The sequence below is a fragment of the Ranitomeya variabilis genome, chromosome 3 (assembly GCF_051348905.1).
Source record: "Ranitomeya variabilis isolate aRanVar5 chromosome 3, aRanVar5.hap1, whole genome shotgun sequence".
Lineage (NCBI taxonomy): Eukaryota > Metazoa > Chordata > Amphibia > Anura > Dendrobatidae > Ranitomeya > Ranitomeya variabilis.
This window is the reverse complement of record NC_135234.1, coordinates 706,904,713-706,925,861: the sequence shown is the minus strand read 5'-3', so window position 1 is coordinate 706,925,861 and position 21,149 is coordinate 706,904,713. Positions and strand designations below refer to the sequence as shown.

Genomic DNA, 21,149 nt, shown 5'->3' with positions numbered 1-21,149 from the left:
CTTGTTTAATGATGCCCGACATGGGGACAGACAAAAATAACAATTCTCAGAGAGACCCTCAGAATCGAAAATGCCCTACCTCCTCCTACAACAAGCTTATTTGAAGTAGGGATGTGAATAGGGGTTCCTTCAAAACGTAACCATTTTGTAGAGATGTCCTCTAGTAAAAATTTGTAAATTCATGTTCCAGTCTGATATGTTGAGTTGTGTACGTGTGTATCATCATTAATAATGCACACAGACATATTTCCTTCTCATTGTCCTCTATGCTGATCTTTGCTCCCAGTCTTGTTTCAGCTTGTACAGTACGTCAGTGGAGCCGGGTGGAATATGTTGCTGCTTTGTATATTAATGGAAATAAATACATTTATTTTGCCGTTAAGTAACGTTGCATTTCCCATGAACCAATTCTCCTTTCTAATAATTCCATTATACATCTCTCCTCGTCTTCCAGATTCCATTGCATCCTGTAATTGACAGCTTGGTCCATGAAGTCATCACCTTGGCTTTCAAGCACTTTAAATACAAAGAAGGGTAATGAAATTCAGACTGGAAGTTGAAACTGAGGCCATCTTGCATAAATATCTTCATTTTTCATCTGCCTTTTGTGTCTTTTATCTTTAGGTATCTAGGTCCAAACACTGGTAATATGCACATTGTGGCCGATCTGTACGCTGAAGTAATTGGTGTTTTAGCACAGTCAAAGTAAGCATCCTGTACTGTTACTGTATCCATATAGGCATAAAATCTTAGCAATATCTGCAGAAAAACCGTAATGTTGAGGAAAATTATATTTGGAGCACATGTTGAATGGGGGATAACCAGACTTGGGCGAATGTAATTCCAGGCTTGGTAACCAGCATTGGATGGTTTAGTCACTCGACATCTATAGGACAGGTACGGTGTGTCCCCGGTGTAGTTTTTCATCGTACAAGCTTCCAATGGGAAGAAGCTCTAAGCTACAACCCATTAATTTTGCTGGGACCAGTCTGTATTAGATGTTTGCCTAACAAAGATTTTGTAGATGTCAGGATAAAAAAAGGATTGGCCGTGTTACATTTTAGCATGCCTGATATTTTTCGTTCTCAGGAAATAAGCCACTCAAGGCCTCTCTAATGAAAGCATACTTCTCCTCCTCCTCACCTCCTTCCCCTTTCCATTACTCAGCCAAATCGAGTGTGCATGTGTTTGGGGGAATGGAAGTCATAGCGATCAACCAAACGAGATTTTGATAGTGTATGGACTCCCTAACACAACAAGTGGTCATGGTAGATGACCGGGACGATTCCACATGGTGCAACATCTGCCAACACTCAAGGTGACACTACTGGTCCAGATGACCTGTCTACCCTGAGCTTGCACACTTATTCTCATACATATGCCACACCCAAATTACATAGTTCACTGATTGAATAAGGTTATTTAGACAACTGTCGGACATGTTTTTTAGGCAGTGTAGGAGCATGAGCTGGTATACGTGAAATGTGTAAGAGGACATTCACACTGTGGCCATTTCACAGACAAAACCCAAGAAAAACAAAGTGAGCATAGACCCTATAGTAAGTAAATAGAAATAGTACAGGTAAATAGCATGGAGTACTTAGTTAACACTCTCTTGATTTTAAAAAATAATCAAACGTAAAATCCATCCCACCGCGACAAGGTGACCCAACTGGGACGGTCCTATCCTATCTCTAGTATTAAAACCTAACCTTGTGTCATCCAACCTCACTGTAGATATGGCAGAGCAGGACAGGGGCCCGACTGTACCCTATGTTATTTGTATGTACTATTACTATTTACTTGCTTTAGGGTATATGCTCATTTATTTAATTTTTCTTGGCTTTTAACTGCATAAGGTAAGACAACACTAGACAAAGATCAACACTGTGACCTGATCTAATGGGTCGGGCAATCCCAGTCCCCAAACAGAGCCATGTAAAGCAGTAATCGATTCCGCATTATTTTCAGATAGTGATCAATTTATTGGAGTTCCATCATATACATATACCATGCATTGGCCTTTACCTTTCTCAACACTTGTGAGTAGCTTTTATCGAATGGTGGGAGCAAAGACAAAGAGTATTGTAGCCAGCCGGGCTTTTTTATGGCTGGACGGTGACAGAAGGGTGTCGTTATACTGTTTAAGTAATTGGGGGTAGAGTGTTATAGAGGAGATGCCAAGAACGATTGTGAATGGAATAATTTTGTACAATTTATTAGCCGTCGTCTTCTATTTGTCAGGTTTCCTTCCGTGAAGAAGAAATTTATGGCGGAGTTAAAAGAGCTGAGGCACAAAGAGCAGAACCCGTATGTGGTTCAAAGCGTCATCAGCCTGATAATGGGAATGAAATTCTTCCGCATTAAGATGTATCCCGTGGAAGACTTTGAAGCCTCTTTACAGTTCATGCAGGTATCATTTATTATCTGGTGTCACTTAGTATAGGGGAGGACACTGTCGTTTTTCATCCCAGCCATTCAAATCGATCTGCACAAGATCTTGGCACTGAACGTGTAGTAGAAATCCTTTTCATCATTTAGATGACAGTTTTTGTGTTTTTTGCAAGTTTTACATTTTTTATTGTGAGTAAAGGGCTGGTTACATTAGTCTTTAAAGGTTGTGCATATTGTAATGATACACTATCACCATTGATACTATATCACCATTCAGCAACAGAATTGACATTCTGCCCATCTGAAATTTGCTGCTGCTTTCATTTCCGCTGAATTTGGATGGATTTTGAATATGCCACTATGTGTCTTTGGGAACCTTTTACGGCAGGCTGAAAATTATTGCTAAAACACAAAAAAATCCATGATGTGTAACTTATCCCATACGTTTTCAGTTGGCTGGTCTACAATACAGTCCGTCCAACTGTCTTATTGCTGGGAGCCGCTCAATCTGCTTCTGAGCCAGGGAAAGCTTCAGTCTTTTCCTTTTTTTTTTCTTGGAATAAACCCTCAAAGTTGTAAGGGACTTAATGATTTTTTTTTGTTTTTAGACACCTGTGGTCATTTAATGGCAGTGGTTGTGTTAGATACACCTCTTGATGGTATGGAGTTTTTAGTAGGGGCCATTTAAACCTTCCCTTCTTCCAGTGAAACCATTGCAAATGGGTTTTGCAATTTTTTATATTGATGGTCGGAATTATTATACCTTGATGAATGATTAGTCGCCTGGGCTCCTTCTAATGATGAAGCCTCCACGTGTCAACCACAAGAAAACTTCTGGAAGTGCAGTTATTAGGAAGCTCAGGCGATGCCAAGCCTTCTTGGAGGTTCTTTCTTTTTTTGCTAGGAGCTTTCCAGATTTTCCAAGAGGGTTGACAAATACCGTATGTGTTACAGTAGAGTTATCACAAAATGCAACCACCTATTGTACAACCAACGACCCGGACAGATTGGTATAATCAACTATTAATGTCTGGGGCTGAATATAACCGCTATTTTATAGGTATATGGTTCATTACATGGGTCAGGTGAGGAACGCTCTTCTCCTGTGTGTTTATGCGACACTTTCCGATTCACTGCGAGTTTTGTAGACCTGTTTGTAGTCTGGATTATTCATTGTTTTGTTCTCTCACCTTTAGGAATGTGCACATTATTTCCTAGAAGTAAAAGACAAGGACATTAAGCATGCTCTGGCTGGCCTGTTTGTGGAGATCCTGGTACCTGTAGCTGCTGTAAGTCTTCTCCTTTCTACATGATTTATTGTAATAGCGTCTGTTCCCCGTTAAAAGTCGATTCTTTTACCTACTTTTTTATTAGGCTGTGAAAAATGAAGTCAATGTTCCTTGTCTTCGAAACTTTGTAGAAAGTCTTTATGACACAACACTTGAGCTATCTTCCAGGAAGAAGCATTCATTGGTGAGTATTTCACCATCGAACATAAAAAAAGGAAATGTATCCATACTATAGAGAGGGGAAAACAAATAATGCTGTGATTTCGTGAAAGTAGGCTATGGTCGTGGTCCAGATCCATTGCATATAAATTCATCATGAAAAGAGGACCTGGAAGGCACATCCAAATGTTCTACATTGATCTAATACAGCAAAAGTTTTCATAATTGAACATGAGGCTCTTAGTTAACATCTTGTTGGAAGTATATTAGCCCACTGCCATGTCACCCCAACCCTTTACTGGGTCCCTACTCCATTAGGTGCAACACTGTATGAGGAACATTGCCTCTGCAACACCGTAACTGAAGGGGAAGCAAGCCAAGTGCCCAGATGCATTTATGTGGCCAGGCCAAGCCCGTGCCGCTCTGGCCAACTCTATCCCAGAGACATAGCATCACATCAACAGTGGCCACCACACTGCACCCGCACCAAGTGAACTGACCCCAAAAATACAACAGATGTATAAACTTAAAGGGAATCTGTTAACAGATTTTTACCAACTAATCTGAAAGCAGCATAATATAGAGAAAGAGACTGTGATTCCAGCGATGTGACACTTACTGGGCTGCTTGCTGTAGGTTTGATAAAATCACTGCTTTTTCAGCAGTAGATTATCACTAGAGGACTAGTGCACCTGCTACCTTGTAGTCCTCCTTATTCATGAGCTCTGTATAATCCCGCCTCCTTCACTGATTAGCAGCATTCTGTGTACTCTGCGCATAGGAAGAAAGCTGCCAATCAGTGGTGTGGGAGGGTTATATAGAGCTCAGCATTCAGAGAACTGCTAGCAGAGAAAATAGTGATCAAAACTGCAGCAAGCAACCCAGTAAGTGATATATTGTGCAATCAGGGGCTCTGTCCATGCATCATGCTGCTTGCAGATGGGGTAGCAAAATCCTATTGAAAAAAGAAGGGAATTAGGGGATAACTCGCTGATCGCTGGGACCCCAAGAAATCCCGAGATTGAGACTCTGGAACTCTGCGAGCCAGGCTCTGCAGCCCTGCTATGAATGGAGGGAAGTGGTACGTGCTCGGCCTCTGCTCTATCCATTGTCTATGGGGATTCCAAAAATAATAGCGTTCAGTGCTCGTGTGTGGGTAAAACTGGAACGACAATAAGCGCAATAGGATCTTATCCGGATTACGGGGAAAAGAGTAAAGCGGGACTTTCTCACCTGGGGGAATGGTGACGTTCTCAACCCCTTTGTTATCTTGTATGAAAACGTCTGCTGCAGATCCACCAAAAAGGGTACAAACTTGGAGATGAAAGTGGCTGTAAACTGCGCTGCCGAGGATCGAATATACGATAAAACACCAGATGCTGTATGGATGCGGTTTTATTTGTCAGCGCGTTTTGAGGTAATCATACCTCTTCATCAGGACAAATCACAATGGTTACCTCGAAACGCGTTGACAAAACCGCATCCATACTGCATCTGGTCTATCGTATATTGTATCCCCGGCAGCACAGGTTTACATTCACTCATCTCCAAGTTTGTACTGAGTGCCGTGCTCGACAGTCCTATAGACAATGAATGGAGTGGAGTCTGAGTACGTGGATAGAGGTCAGGTGAGCCTTGCTCACAGGGATTGCTGGTGGGGTCCACTGGTCAGACCTCCAGTGATCACCAAGTTATCCTCCATCCTATCAATGGGTGATAACCTGATTTTTTTTTTAGGGGGGGCATAACACATTAATAGTTGCCTGTCCATGTCCAGCTATGCCTGCTCTATAATAATGTGCGTACTGGTAATTCTTTGTGCAGTATAAAAGAGTTTTATGATGAAAATATTTTACTTTTTGGTTCATAGGGAGCTCAGGTTATGAATATGTTACAAAAATCTAGAAATACTAGACATCATTAGGCACTTAAACCGTCCAGGTGGTAGCGCTGCATACTGGCGCATATCTGCATGGCATGCTGGGTGATGACCTGTGTGAGCGATATAACCGCTGTATGTTATTTTTCAGGCATTGTACCCCTTGGTGACGTGTTTGCTTTGTGTCAGCCAGAAGCAATTCTTTCTAAACCGGTGGCATATTTTTCTCAACAACTGCTTATCTAACCTAAAGGTAAAGTTGTCATTTGTGTTATCCGCCACATTTCGGGGTCCTGTTATTGAAACGCGTTGAATGATGTGATTTTTTTTTTTTTTTTTACACAATACAATGACTGATGGTAGACGCCAGACTTGTGCAAATACGTTGTTTTAGTGTAGTAAAGAGGGGTCATCCTTATACTTATCTGCACATGGAAACACGAGAAACAATGGAATGAAAGGGAGAAGATACAGATTAGATATTAGAAAAAACATTTTAACAGTGAGGGTGATGAATGAGTGGAACAGGCTGCCACGAGAGGTGGTGAGTTCTCCTTCAATGGAAGTCTTCACACAGAGACTGGACAGACATCTGTCTGAGATGATTTAGTGAATCCTACAGGGGGTTGGACACGATGACCCTGGAGGTCCCTTCCATCTCTAACATTCTATGATTCTTAAAATTGAATCTATGTTATTATTATTATTATTTATATATAAACCATGAGTATATTTTATGTTCCTTGGTGTGCGCCCTTAAAGCAACGTTTCTGCTATTTTGCATCTGGGTGCAGTTCCACAACAACAGACGTGAAAATCTTTTTACAATACTTTTTATATGTGTTTGTTTCACTTCTAGTTTTATATTACAAATACTGATGCAAATATGCCAGTGTGAAAGTTTGTTTGTTTGTTTTTTTTGTTTTATTGCAGCGCTGGAGTGGTGCCACTATTCTAAGTTCTTGCCCCTAGTCTCATACTTTCCAGCTGCCGTCTTCATCTTTTATCGGCACTGCTCCGGTCTGGTGCCATTATCTTGTGACCGCAACTTCTGACTGACTAGAACTCAAAGCTACCAGTCACAAGCTCTCAGTGTAAGTCTGTGACAGTCTAGTTCTGGGCTCATAGACTAACACTGAGTTGTGACTTTCAGCTTGTGCAGTAAACACTGGAGCGATCCAGCAGATCACTACCTGAAGAAGACCGACTGTAGTGGCTCCAATAAAAAAAAATGGTGGCTGTTAGCATATAATACTAGGGGCAAGGAACTTAAATTATTTGCACCACTCTAGCGCTGCAATAAAAAAAAACCTGGAGTGGTGCTTTAATGTCTAATATAGCAATACCCACTTCAGCAATCAATGATTTGACCCATCCAGACATATTTAGCAGGGCCTATATCAGGGCCGGTCTGGGACTAAAATTCAGCCCTGGCATTTGAAGTTACACAGGCCCACTTGTCACATGGTGACTGTATAATATCTTTGTACACTTGTAGGCAGGGCCGGTTTTAGGCAAAGTGGGGCCCTAGGCAAAGTTTAAAATGGGTCCCCAAATGCTAACATATTGCACATTACACAGAAGCCTTTCTGTTGTATTTACGTGCGCTGAGTTCAGGCCGCTAAACGAGTTTGATCGACAATACTGAAGTTGTTCAACGCTTGTTTCCCGGCCTCTTTCCACCAGCTGAGGAATAATGATGAGACAGAACGATCACTAATAGATCACCATACAGTATCATGTTTTCAGCAGCACATCTACAGTTTACACTGGCAATGTGCTGCTGACAACAAGGCTTTTTGTTCCAGCAAAAACAATCCGAATATGCAGCATTTTACTTGTTTAGTAAAATACACCCCATAGTCCTCCATATATTATAATGTGCTCCATAGTCCTCCATATAGTATAATACACTCCCTATAGTCCTCCATATATTAAAATACACTGCTCAGTCCTCCACATAGTATAATACACTCCTCATAGTCCTCCATATAGCATAATACAATCCTCATAGTCCTCCATATAGCATAATACAATCCTCATAGTGCTCCATATAGTATAATGCACCGCCACAGTCATCCATGTAGTACAATTCACTTCCCATAGTATAATGCACCCCATAGTTCTTCATATAGTATAACGTATTCCCCATAGTCCTCGATACAGTATAATGCAGCCCACATATAGTATAATGCAGCCACCCCAGAGTATAATGCAGCCACCCCAGAGTATAATGCAGCCACCCCAGAGTATAATGCAGCCACCCCACAGAGTATAATGCAGCCACCCCAGAGTATGTAACCCCCATAGAATATAATACAGCCCACCTCCCCATAATATATAATGTAGCCCCCCATAGAATATAATGCAGCCCCCCATAGTATATAACGCAGCCTCCCCCATAGAATATAATATACCCCCACAATAGTATATAACACAGCCACATAGTACATAACATGGCCTCCCCCATAGAATATAATATACTCCCCATAGTATATAGCAAAGCCCGCATATTATATAGCACAAACCGCATAGTATACAGCACAGCCTGCATACTATAGCACAGCTCGCGTAGTAGATAACACAGCCCACACAGCAGTATTCAGCACAGACCACACAGTAGTATACAGCACAGACCACACAGTAGTATACAGCACAGCCCACGTAGAAGTATACAGCACAGTCCACACAGTAGTATACAGCACAGCCCACAGAGTAATATATACAGCACAGCCCACAAAGTAATATATACAGCACAGCCCACAAAGTAATATATACAGCACAGCCCACAGAGAACTATATACAGCACAGCCCACAGAGAACTATATACAGCACAGCCCACAGAGAACTATATAAAGCACAGCCCAGAGTACTATATACAGCACAGCCCAGAGTACTATATAAAGCACAGCCCAGAGAGTACTATATACAGCACAGCCCAGAGAGTACTATATACAGCACAGCCCACAGAGTACTATATACAGCACAGCCCACAGAGTACTATATACAGCACAGCCCACAGAGTACTATATACAGCACAGCCCACAAAGTAATATATACAGCACAGCCCACAGAGAACTATATACAGCACAGCCCACAGAGAACTATATACAGCACAGCCCACAGAGAACTATATAAAGCACAGCCCAGAGTACTATATACAGCACAGCCCAGAGTACTATATAAAGCACAGCCCAGAGAGTACTATATACAGCACAGCCCAGAGAGTACTATATACAGCACAGCCCAGAGAGTACTATATACAGCACAGCCCAGAGAGTACTATATACAGCACAGCCCACAGAGTACTATATACAGCACAGCCCACAGAGTACTATATACAGCACAGCCCACAGAGTACTATACACAGCACAGCCCACAGAGTACTATATACAGCACAGCCCACAGAGTACTATATACAGCACAGCCCACAGAGAACTATATACAGCCCACAGTAGTATACAGCACAGCCCACAGAGAACTATATACAGCACAGAGCACAGCCCACAGAGAACTATATACAGCCCACAGTAGCATACAGCACAGAGCACAGCCCACAGAGCACTATATACAGCCCACAGTAGCATACAGCACAGAGCACAGCCCACAGATAACTATATACAGCCCACAGTAGCATACAGCACAGAGCACAGCCCACAGATAACTATATACAGCCCACAGTAGTATACAGCACAGAGCACAGCCCACAGAGAGCTATATACAGCCCACAGTAGTATACAGCACAGAGCACAGCCCACAGAGAACTATATACAGCCCACAGCAGTATACAGCACAGAGCACAGCCCACAGAGAACTATATATAGCACAGAGCACACAGTAGTATACAGCACAGAGCACAGCCCACAGAGAGCTATATACAGCCCACAGCAGTATACAGCACAGAGCACAGCCCACAGAGAACTATATACAGCCCACAGCAGTATACAGCACAGAGCACAGCCCACAGAGAACTATATACAGCCCACAGCAGTATACAGCACAGAGCACAGCCCACAGAGAGCTATATACAGCCCACAGCAGTATACAGCACAGAGCACAGCCCACAGAGAACTATATACAGCCCACAGCAGTATACAGCACAGAGCACAGCCCACAGAGAACTATATACAGCCCACAGTAGTATACAGCACAGAGCACAGCCCACAGAGAACTATATACAGCCCACAGTAGTATACAGCACAGAGCACAGCCCACAGAGAACTATATACAGCCCACAGCAGTATACAGCACAGAGCACAGCCCACAGAGAACTATATACAGCCCACATCTCTTCTCTTCCTCCCCTCACCTCCTCCGGGAATGGCCCCACAGTCCAGAAAAAAAAAAAACTCTCCTCACCTCTCCTCGTGCCCAGCGTTGCTTCCTGGTTCCTGCTCCTGTCTCAGCAGCTGCAGTCTGCCCGGGACACAGCAGGTGCGCGATGATATGACGTCATCGCGCACCCGCAGTGTCAGAGGCAGAGCGGGGAATGATGGGAGAGGAGCGTCTGTAGACGCTCTCTCCTCCATCATTGCATTCAACTGTACCGGCGTCTATACGCCGGTATAGTTGAATGCGACGGCGGGGGCGGCGGATTGAGCGGCCCACCACTGGCACCGGCCCTTCTGGCATTTGCCAGAAGTGCCCTATGGCCAGTCCGGCCCTGGCCTATATACAGATGAAGCGCCAACGATGCCACTGATGTTCACTCACTTTCTATCGAGGCAGCTGCACTAAATGGCAAAAGAAAACTCCGAATAAACTTTCATGGCGGTTCCAGCATTTGCTTTAAGTTTTCCATTTGTAGGTGGTAATGACAGGCAGCTGTATATCCTCTTGAGCTCTTTTCCTAAGTATGTAGGTTATAGACAAAGACAAAAACTTAAGGGTGATCAATGAGTGGAACAGGCGGCCATGAGAGGTGGTAAATTCTCCTTCAATAGAAGTCTGGACAGACATCTGTCTGAGATGGTTTAGTGAATCCTGCATTGAGCAGGGGGTTGGACACAATGACCCTGAAGGTCCCTTCCAACTCTAACATTCTAGGATTCTAATTTGATACTGTTAGGCCATGTGCACACGCTGCGGATTCCATTGTGGAATTTTCGGCAGCAGTTTTGATAAATTCGCAGTGCAAAACCGCTGCGGTTTTTACTGTGGATTTATCGCGGTTTTTATTGCGGTTTCCGCTGCGGTTTTTCACCTGCAGTTTCCTATTGGAGCAGGTGAAAAACCGCTGTGGATTCCGCACAAAGAATTGACATGCTGCGGAAAATAAACCGCTGTGTTTCCGCGCGTTTTTTTCCGCAGCGTGTGCACTGCGGATTTCATTTCCCATAGCTTTACATGGTACTGTAAATGCATGGGAAACCGCTGCGGATCCACAGCTGCGGATCCGCAGCAAAATCCGCAGCGTGTGCACATACCCTTAAGAAACACATCATTCATTAATGTTGTACCATTCTCTGATTGTTTGTGTTTTCTCTAAGTAAATCCTTATATTTGTGTCTTAACAATGAGATCCTTTATGTCTAACAGAATAAAGACCCTAAAATGGCACGAGTCGCACTGGAATCCCTGTACAGACTCTTATGGGTTTATATGATCCGAATAAAATGTGAAAGCAACACGGCAACACAAAGGTTAGTCATATGTCTCAACAGGGTGTCCTCTATCTTGCCTAACCACTTTTTAAATGAAGTAGCCCCCCCCTTTTAAAATAAAAACTCCATATACTCTCCTCCTGCACTGGCGCCGCTTTGGAAATGTTGGCTCTGGGTCTCCCGGGGCTCATGTGACATTGGCTCACATGGCATAACAATCTGCAACCGCTCTTGGGCTGCTGTATTCCTACTACTTTCATTTGTCCAATGTTCCCACCATTGGACAGACGTCAGATAAGCAGAAGCAGGACGAGCACAACAGCCCAATAGTGGCCGGTGATTGGCTGCAGGGCTCACGTGGCATAATAATGTCATGCAAGCCCTGGGAGACTGAGAGCTGGAACAGCACCAGTCAAGTGCCCCAAACATTTTAGATCGATCCCATACAAGGAGCGCTCACTGTGTCCAGTGTTCTTGTGTTCTCTGACAGCCACTGCCACACTCCTTTTGTCAACCGCATGTCTCATGGAGAACAAAAGGATCAGCAGTCTGAATTATGACACGCTGGATCCTCCCGTCCATAGACATCATTTGTTGGGGGACAGTTGGGAGGCCCCTATACACATTAATCTGGCGGTCAAACCTTTTTGATGTTTGTGGTATGGGGACCTTAAGATACTCCGGCCATGAAATGGTGTAAAATAAAGTGTCCAATATTATCTGTGAGTTTTTCCAAAATTATCGTGCAGTGGGCACCATTTTAATAAAGTATTTTACCAATTTTTGGCAATAAGATGACTGGAATACAATTCTATAATTTTTTTTTTTCTTTTTTCTTCATACTTGTTACTCTTGTAATTCTGTGCCGTACTGACAGTCCTCTTTGGTGCCAATATGGATCCGAGTTTGCCCCTGGCTTATAGTCTTTCTTAGTTCTCTACTTTTGGTGCAACCTTTTTTCTTTGTCCATATGTTCTATGGATAAAGAAATTCTAATAAAACCTTTATACCAATTGCTTTGTGTTGTAATCCTAATGATGATGTTTAATTTCTAACAGCCGTCTAACAACCATCATCGGGACGCTTTTCCCTAAGGGTTCCCGAGGGGTGGTGCCCCGGGACATGCCCCTCAACATCTTTGTCAAGATCATACAGTTTATTGCACAGGTATGTCATGTATTTAAATTTTTTATTTTTTTTTGATCATGTGATACTTTCCTTAATTTCCCCTCCCTTACTCCGGTTCTGTTGTTTTCTGTCTCGACTTTTGACCAGGATTCTGTTACATCTTCTCTTGAAAGTAATAAATACAATGTGACCATTTACGTGTTTTTACAAATCTTTATATCTTATTTTTTGTTTTAGGAACGTCTAGACTTTGCAATGAAAGAAATTATTTTTGATCTTTTATGTGTTGGAAAAGCAGCCAAAGCTTTCAGCCTCAACCCAGAGGTATGAATTTTTATTTTTTTTATCCTTAGATTATTGGAAAAAATTTTAAATAGCATGTCCACTCTTTAATAAGAGGTACTAGAAAAAGTTATCGTAGGGATATCACCTTTTTTTTTAGAACTTGATCAGATGATTGCCATAGGTGGGATAGTTCTAACCATCTGTGATTAGGTTTAGGATAATCAATGGACAAATAATTATCCTGGGGAAATTGTTGGTGCCCATAAATACGTAATATGCAATATCGGTTAGGTCTCTGGGTCATGGAGAATGCTTCCCCAGCCCCAACATCATCTACATTGGACACATGGAAAGGAATGTACGAAAGGGACAACACATTAGAATGCCGTGACTTTGTTGTATTAAGATCCGTTATCAATTCACCTACACAAGGCTCATTTTTTCTATTGCTGCTCTTTTTTTTATTTTTTTATACCATTTTGCCCAAGTGAGGTCAGGGTAAGTGCACAACTGCTTCCCACACCTGATGATGAATGAAAACCTTGAAAAAGCCATTGCTACTTTTTTAACTTCACTTTCTTCGAAAAGATATTCAATGCAAATGCAAGCCATTGTCAGATCTTCAGAAAACAGGGTCTCCTAAAAAACTAGGTAGCAATTTAGAAAAAATCTTTCCTTGATATTCACCATTGCTATTTGATCAGGACGCAATGTATTGTTTTAGCGCAGGGATGTAAAACTCAAACACACAGAGGGTCAAAAAAAAAAATTGGAACAATGTGACGGGCCAACCAGTATACAGAATAATGGGTCCCACATAGTCTTCCATATAGTATTATGGACTCCACATAGTCCTCCATACAGTATTATGGGGCCCAAATTGTCCTCCGTACAGTATTATGGGGCCCACATAGTCCTCCATCTAGTATTATGGGACCCACATAGTCCTCCATATAGTATTATGGGCCCCACATAGTTCTCCATACAGTATTATGGGCCCCACATAGTTCTCCATACAGTATTATGGGCCCCACATACTCCTCCATATAGTATTGTTGACCCCACATAGTCCTCCATATAGTACTATGGGCCCCACATAGTTCTCCATATAGTATTATGGGCCCCACATAGTCCTCCATCTAGTATTATGGGCCCAATATAGTTTTCCATATAGTTTTATGGACCCCACATAGTCCTCCATATAGTATTGTGGACCCCACATTTTCCTCAATATAGTATTATGGGCCCCACATAGTTTTTCATATAGTTTTGTGGACCCCACATAGTCCTCCATATAGTGTTGTGGACCCCCATAGTCCTCAATATAGCATTATGGGCCCCACATAGTTTTCCATATAGTATTATGGGCTCCACATAGTCCTCCATACAGTGTTATGGGGCCTACATAGTCCTCCATACAGAATAATGTCCTGCATAGGGGTGGTGGTTCTGGTATCCTTCCTTGTCCTCTGTTGGAAACCCCATCATAGCTACTTTAAAGGGAGCCTATCACCCTTCCCCCCAGGCGTTTGTAACTAAAAGAGCCATCTTGTGCAGCACTAATGCTGCATTCTGACAAGGTGGCTCTTTTAGTTATTGTTTGTTGCACTGCAGAAATAATCGCTTTTGAATTTGGCCCCTCATACCTTCAAATCGTCCGGGGGGCAGGTCTTTCCCCCCTCATCCAGACACAACACAGCCGTCATTCTGTGTAAACAAGACATCAAGTGATGTCAGTGGTCGGGCAGCGCTAACTGCGCATGCCCAAGGCAGAATATGACCGCGCAGGCGCATGGACAACTGAATAACGGCGAGGAGACGGCGCCGTTCTCGCAGAGTGACGGCTGTGTTGTGTCTGGATGAGGGGGGAAAGACATGCCCCCCAGATGATTTGAAGGTATGAGGGACCAAATTCAAAAGTGATTATTTTTGCAGTGCAACTAACAATAACTAAAAGAGCCACCTTGTCAGAATGCAGCATTAGTGCTGCACAAGTGGCTCTTTTAGTTACAAACGCCTGGGGGGGTGACAGGTTCCCTTTAAGTGCTGAAGTTCTGTTGTTGAGGGCACCCTGTGAAGTATATTCAGATTTATGGAGTGATTCACTACTTACAGCTTATGTTGTTGCTTTACCTTTTCTCCCCTTCAACACAGAGAATGAATATCGGCTTAAGGGCTTTCTTGGTAATAGCGGATAGTTTACAGCAGAAGGATGGGGAGCCACCCATGCCAGTGACGGGAGCTATTCATCCTTCGGGTAACACCTTACGTGTGAAGAAAACCTACCTGAGTAAAACACTCACAGAGGAGGAAGCAAAAATGATTGGTGAGCAACATCTAATTGTCAATTAAAGTTCCTGCTAAAGGCAAGTCGGCCTCCTAAAATAGCTATGAGTATGAATCATATTGGAGGCGAGACGCTCGTAGTACAGGTCTACTCAGGTGAGCAGTTGTCATTATTTCCGCTCTCCTGGCCTTAATCCATCTTGCCCTGCAGTTACAATAATGTGTTTTTTTTTTTCTTGTAATGCACTCCTCCAAATGAGAAAGCAAAAACAATTACTGTGATCATTATGATCACTTGGTGTTCTGATATCTGTTTATGTATGTGCTATATTTGTTACTGTGTATTTGTTAGTGATTTTTCCATGAGATTGCTGATGGCAAAAGACCTAATTGGGCCCCTCCCCCTCAAAAAAATTTTTTTGCAGCCCTTACAAAGTAATTTTGCCCTTATTGAAGCCCCTTGGAGTTTTCATGCACTAAGATACCCCTTTCATGGCCCCCAAACATAAGATACCCCCACAGTGAATTACTCAACAGTACCCTCCACATGCACAATATGATGACCCAGCAGTAACTCCCTGCAAAGTATGATATCCCCACAGTGACTACAACACAGTATGATGTCCCCCCACACACAGTATGATTGCCCAGACACAGCCTTCCACACAATATGATGGACCGCACACAGCCCTCCTTACAGTATGATGACCCTCCATGCAGTATGGTGGCCCTCCGTACAGTATGGTGGCCCTCCGTACAGTATGGTGGCCCTCCGTACAGTATGGTGGCCCTCCATACAGTTAGGGTTCCCACAACCCTCCATACAGTATGATGGCCTCCACACAGTATAGTTGTCCCCACACAGCTCTCCAAATAGTATAGTTGGCCCCCGTTCTCTGTAGCATGTGTTCTGAGTCTCTGCACTGCTCGGCACACCGGTCACAATGTAGCGACCGCATCGCGCCCGCTGTGCTGAGACATCAAACACACAGCAAGAATGGTGGAGGTGGTAGTTGACAGTTCCGTGATCCATCATTGCCTTCAATTGTATCTGCAACTATGATGTGGATATAGTTGAAAGTGTGATGCCGGGTGGCACTGGCGCTGACTCTCGGGCCCCATATAACTGCGTGGTCCGCCGCTATTGCTGGAACACAACGGCGGTGCACATAAAGAACCTAGTAAACATAGTTTACCAGTGTGTCTGTAATTTCTACCACATCCTTTTCTCTAGGCATGTCTCTGTATTACTCTCAAGTACGGAAAGCAGTGGACAACATTCTTCGGCATCTTGACAAGGAAGTAGGGAGGTGCATGATGATGACGAATGTACAGATGTTGAACAAGGAACCTGAAGACATGATCACGTAGGTCGATTATTAAGGGTAGTGGTCAGGCAGATTAGGCTAAGGCCAGTTTCACAAATATGACTTTTGCAGTTTGAGTCCGAACTGCCAAGTACAAAACAACCATGGGTCTCCATTTCTAAACTCAACAACATGTATGGGACTGTTGTGTTTGGGTCTGAAGAAATGTGGCTGTTCCAAACATCACGGTCTGTACCCAGACAGGCCCATGAAACCAGCCTCGGGTCAGCCAAGACCATTCATACTCCTAGATGGTATGGTGTTCATATATCCTAACAAAGCATATGAGTCTTCTTGGGTGGGAAAAAAAAAAACGTAAAACATCCGATATACACAGTATTTAATATTGGAATGCTTTTTAATGCCAGATCAGATATGGTCCATCAGATGATGTTGTGTTATGTCCAAACCTTCCTGCATTGAATTGATAAGCTCCATCCATTTGTGTCGAGGGTTACATTTACGTCATGCCTTCTAAATATGGCAGGCATTTATGCATGAATCACCGGCTTCACCCACAAAATCAGAACATTGAGTCTCTTTTTCTTCAGCAATTTAGAATTGACGCTTCGCATGAATGGAGAGACAGCAGTGGAAATATCTTGTACTAATAAAGATTTCCAGTGCAATAAAAATCTCTTTCCTCTAAGACATTTTCAAAGTAATTTTACTGAATTGCACGTTTCTTATCTGTAAGCTATGGCGGTGGGCTGCAGGGTACGCCGCTTCCTGCCATGGAAGAAATCTAGTAAAATCCTATTTTGCATCTCGGGCTGCTTTATGTATCTAGCCAAAGATTCTTTGATGTAAGAAGTCATGAGAAAATGCGTGATAAAGTAAACCGAGCGGAGTGTCTTCATTAATGTAGCGTGCCCGAGTCTTTCATTGTCAGCCAGCAGACTTCTGGAATTGCAGTAATCACTTGTTTATATAGGACGAGTGCAGACTGCTCTGATCTCAATGTTTTACATTTCAGAGGAGAACGAAAGCCAAAGATTGACCTTTTCAGAACATGCGTGGCAGCTATACCTCGCTTACTTCCCGATGGGATGTCCAAACTGGAGTTAATAGACTTACTTTCCAGGTACCAGGCTCTTTATTGATTACACAAAAGCATTTCTTGATCATTCTGAAAAGTCAAGAATTGGTCCTTTGATGAGAAGATGAGTGGTACTTCTCAAGAACATCATGACATCTGCTTAGGTCTTCAGACTTCTCAAGGATGGTTCTTGGATTTCTAGGAGTATACCCATTCATTTAGTTCTTCATATGGGGTTCTTGTTTTGCTTTAGACTCTTCCAAGAGTTATGTTCTGTTATTGTTTTTTTTTTTTGTGCTTTGAAAGATTTTTATTACCAGGACTAGCGCATTTCTAAACCACAGAGCCACCACTGATGAGCTGATATCATAGGGGAAGCTGCAGATGGCCACATATTACTATTGAAAGAAAAGTGTTATTTGGCATTCTTTTCATGTCTTTTAAGTCTTAAATGATACCTTGATATCCGCGATCAGGTGTCTTATTACAGAGAAATCCACGTTTTTCTTAATATATAAATGAGCTGTTAAGATCTATGGGTCGGACACAGATCCCCAGAGGATCTGCCTCCAGAGCTTATTGTAAATGAGAGGAGGCGTTACCAGTGTGAGACATGTGATGACTGACAGTCTGCTCTCTTGATCTACGTGTATCACACTGGTAATACCCCTTTCATTTAAAATAAGCTCTGGAGGCAGATTCTCAGGGAGATCTATGTCCGGCCCATAGATCTTAACAGTTCATTTACGTATTAAGAAAAATGTGGATTACTTTGGATTAAAACATCAGTTCGCAGATATCAAGGTGTCATATTATGCAACTTGCCTATATAGATGGCTTAGGAGGGTTGATCCTACTGTCAAATTCACTTTTAAAAAGTATCTGAGATATTCATGGCTTATGGAAAATATATGACACAAATGCACAATAGATTCAAGAACCACTACCAGGACTTCAACCTATTGAGTTGAGAGACTCGAGTTCCCCTTCTCCCCCATTAGCAGTCCAGAGAAGAAGAGCACATGTGCTTGTATGGCCGCCTCTACACTTTATCTAATCTTTACTAGAGTAAGGGGCCCAATAGACACTCCCTGTGCGACTCCTTCTTTTTGACATGGAAAAAAAATGTAAGCCGCTTGTAGACACAGACAAGCATATCCAAGCCCAGATGATTGGGGGCTGCATGTGATCCCTGGACAACATATTGTACATTCCTGTACTGGACAGTTTATTAAAACATCGCTACCAGGGGCGAATGTACCATTGGTGCAACCTGTGCAGCCGCCAGGAGCCCATGAGGTAAGGGGGTCCACTACTGGAGAAATAGTGCATTATTATGAGCAATTGGACTGCAAAGGGCCCATAAATTGTTCTTGGACAGGGACCCTCTTCTGTGTGTTTGCTCCTGACCACTACATTTGGATTAGGAGTATTGGGTGCTCGATTACTGATCTTAACTACTTCATTACGTTGCACTTTAGCAGCCCCAAACTCCCAAATGTATGAAAAGGATTTCTGGGGTTCTCAGTTTTGAAGATATGAGTAATGAAGTGGTCAACAGGGTGCAGCTGTCACTTATAAAGCTCAGATTACTCCAATTAAGGTTGAGACACACCTAGTTCAGGGTCTTAGGGGAGAACTTTTTGACACACTCATTTTTTTTTTTTGTATGCTTTTTGAGTCTTGCACTGCCCCCGAGGATCTCCACTAATCGTAACAGGCATCTGATTGGTCCCATTTTTATTACGGTTTTTACTTTTGAATTTTGTGAGAAATAAATTAGTTTGTTGACGTCTTCTCAAATTCGGAAGAATAATCAAGCTTTCTTCTATCTTATTTGTGATATAATAGGATTTCATTTTTGGTCAGTGGATGTATTTCTCGGCAGTGATGGATGTAGCTTTTTCATTCGTTTCATATCTCCTTGCAGGCTGTCTATCCACATGGATGATGAGTTGCGGCATATTGCACAGAACTCTCTCCAGGGTCTTCTTGTTGACTTTGTGGATTGGAGGGAAGATGTATTATTTGGATTCATTAATTTTCTGTTACGTGAAGTGAATGATACCCACCAGACGCTTCTTGACACATCTCTCAAGATGCTTCTGCAGTTGCTCACTCAGTGGAAACTAGTGATACAGACTCCTGGGAAATCGTATGAGCAGGCGAAAATGAGGACATCAGAGGTAGGGGGTTTTTATATTCTCATATCTTCCTTTCATGTCTCCCAATGGGACGGTCTTTTATCTTTTTTGGTCTATAGAATCTAAAGTGTGCTGTAACCTGTATAATCTTAACCTGCCAGCGCTGTGTTACCACTGTATAGAGGCAGAATCTACCTGGTACTAATGCATTAAAGGAACGAACGAAGAACATTAGCAAAACAAGACATTAAAGGAGAACTAGTTTCAAAGTGACACTAACGCAATGTAACGGATCCGTTAACGCACCCGTAGATTCCCATTAGCCGAGTGCATCCTAACGCATGTCAAAATTGGCCTAACGCATGTCAAAATGGTCCGTTATTTTGTGACGCACCTTCAAACACGGACTACCGCATTTTCGGGTCCGTCACAGCTAATGGAAGCATTTGCTCTGCATAGAACGCTATTGCTAACGCATGCCGACGCAATGCAACCATGTGTTAACGCTATCGCAAAAATACATACAAATTGTGCCTCATCGTTAGCTCATCCATTTAATGGATCCCTTAAACGGATTGCTCTAACGCGATGTGAACCTAGCCTCATCAATCATAGGGCTCCTTACTGTGGCTCTCTTATCAATCTTAGGGCTCCTTACTATGACTCTCTTGTCAGTCTTTTATCCAATGGATCAGAATCCATCTGAAATTTTTAGTCAAATGTCCTAAGGTGTCCTTTTTAATTGTATTACGCCCATCCTTGTCCCTGACCAGGGAATTTGCACATTCCAGATTTGGTGTTGTATTATCACGCCTATCATTTTCCAGTATTGTACCTTTTTGTTCTATGGCTTTTTAAGGTTTATTCCCATCTTTCTAAATGTGTATGACAGAAGGTGCTTATCAATAGAAGCAATTTACTGCTTATTACAATTTTCAAATGTTCTTAAGGTATTTACACTTTTTTTGTTTACAGATTGTTCCTTTGGAGACCGACCACTGCTGCTTGAAAGCAGAACATGTCCTGGGCTTACAGGCTGTTTTCCATTGAGCTTCTAAGTGCCTTTTTGAAGCTGGCAAGAACGCTTTTACCTCTTATTCCCGGCCAGCTTCAGCACAGTGCTTACAAGCTAGACAGCAGCAGTTGTCACTCTTCAGGACATTGAGCTATAAACAAAAGATAATTTTAATAAATCATTAAATTGCAATAGTGCTTGTTCTTAAAAGAATATAAAAACATTGCAAGAAGCAGATGAGAATCTAGTCGGTACTTGACCATGGCTAAGCCAATCACAAACTTGTGGTCGTGTGACTGCCCAGATGTGCATGGACTACAGGTGAATCGTCACACTGTGCGCAATGCACGCTGTCCTGATACGACAATCTGCAGTCATAGGGAGTGACAGCAGAAATGGAAAATTCCTTTAAAACATGACAACACATAAATTGCTCCAATTTGGAAGTATACACTGTTAAATTCCCTGTTCGCTGATCATAAGGAACACATTTTAACACACAGATCATTTTCTATAAAGAATATCTCAAATTTAGTGCCCATTATATCCAGAATCTGCATC

The 21,149-nt window shown here is 42.6% G+C and overlaps 1 protein-coding gene across 7 annotated transcripts in view; it reads left to right on the top strand.

Moving 5' to 3' along the window:
* The window catches only part of FRY (FRY microtubule binding protein), a 396,668-nt gene that overhangs the window by 255,795 nt on the left and 119,724 nt on the right, over window positions 1–21,149 (top strand). For all 7 annotated transcript variants that reach the window (XM_077298259.1, XM_077298260.1, XM_077298256.1 and 4 more), the window contains 13 exons: window positions 455–534; window positions 625–705; window positions 2,245–2,413; window positions 3,591–3,683; window positions 3,769–3,867; window positions 5,873–5,974; window positions 11,260–11,363; window positions 12,383–12,491; window positions 12,690–12,776; window positions 14,892–15,063; window positions 16,258–16,390; window positions 17,367–17,474; window positions 19,360–19,615. In XM_077298259.1, the coding sequence (XP_077154374.1) occupies window positions 455–534; window positions 625–705; window positions 2,245–2,413; window positions 3,591–3,683; window positions 3,769–3,867; window positions 5,873–5,974; window positions 11,260–11,363; window positions 12,383–12,491; window positions 12,690–12,776; window positions 14,892–15,063; window positions 16,258–16,390; window positions 17,367–17,474; window positions 19,360–19,615 (1,593 nt within the window). The remainder of the gene's footprint in view (window positions 1–454; window positions 535–624; window positions 706–2,244; window positions 2,414–3,590; window positions 3,684–3,768; window positions 3,868–5,872; window positions 5,975–11,259; window positions 11,364–12,382; window positions 12,492–12,689; window positions 12,777–14,891; window positions 15,064–16,257; window positions 16,391–17,366; window positions 17,475–19,359; window positions 19,616–21,149) is intronic.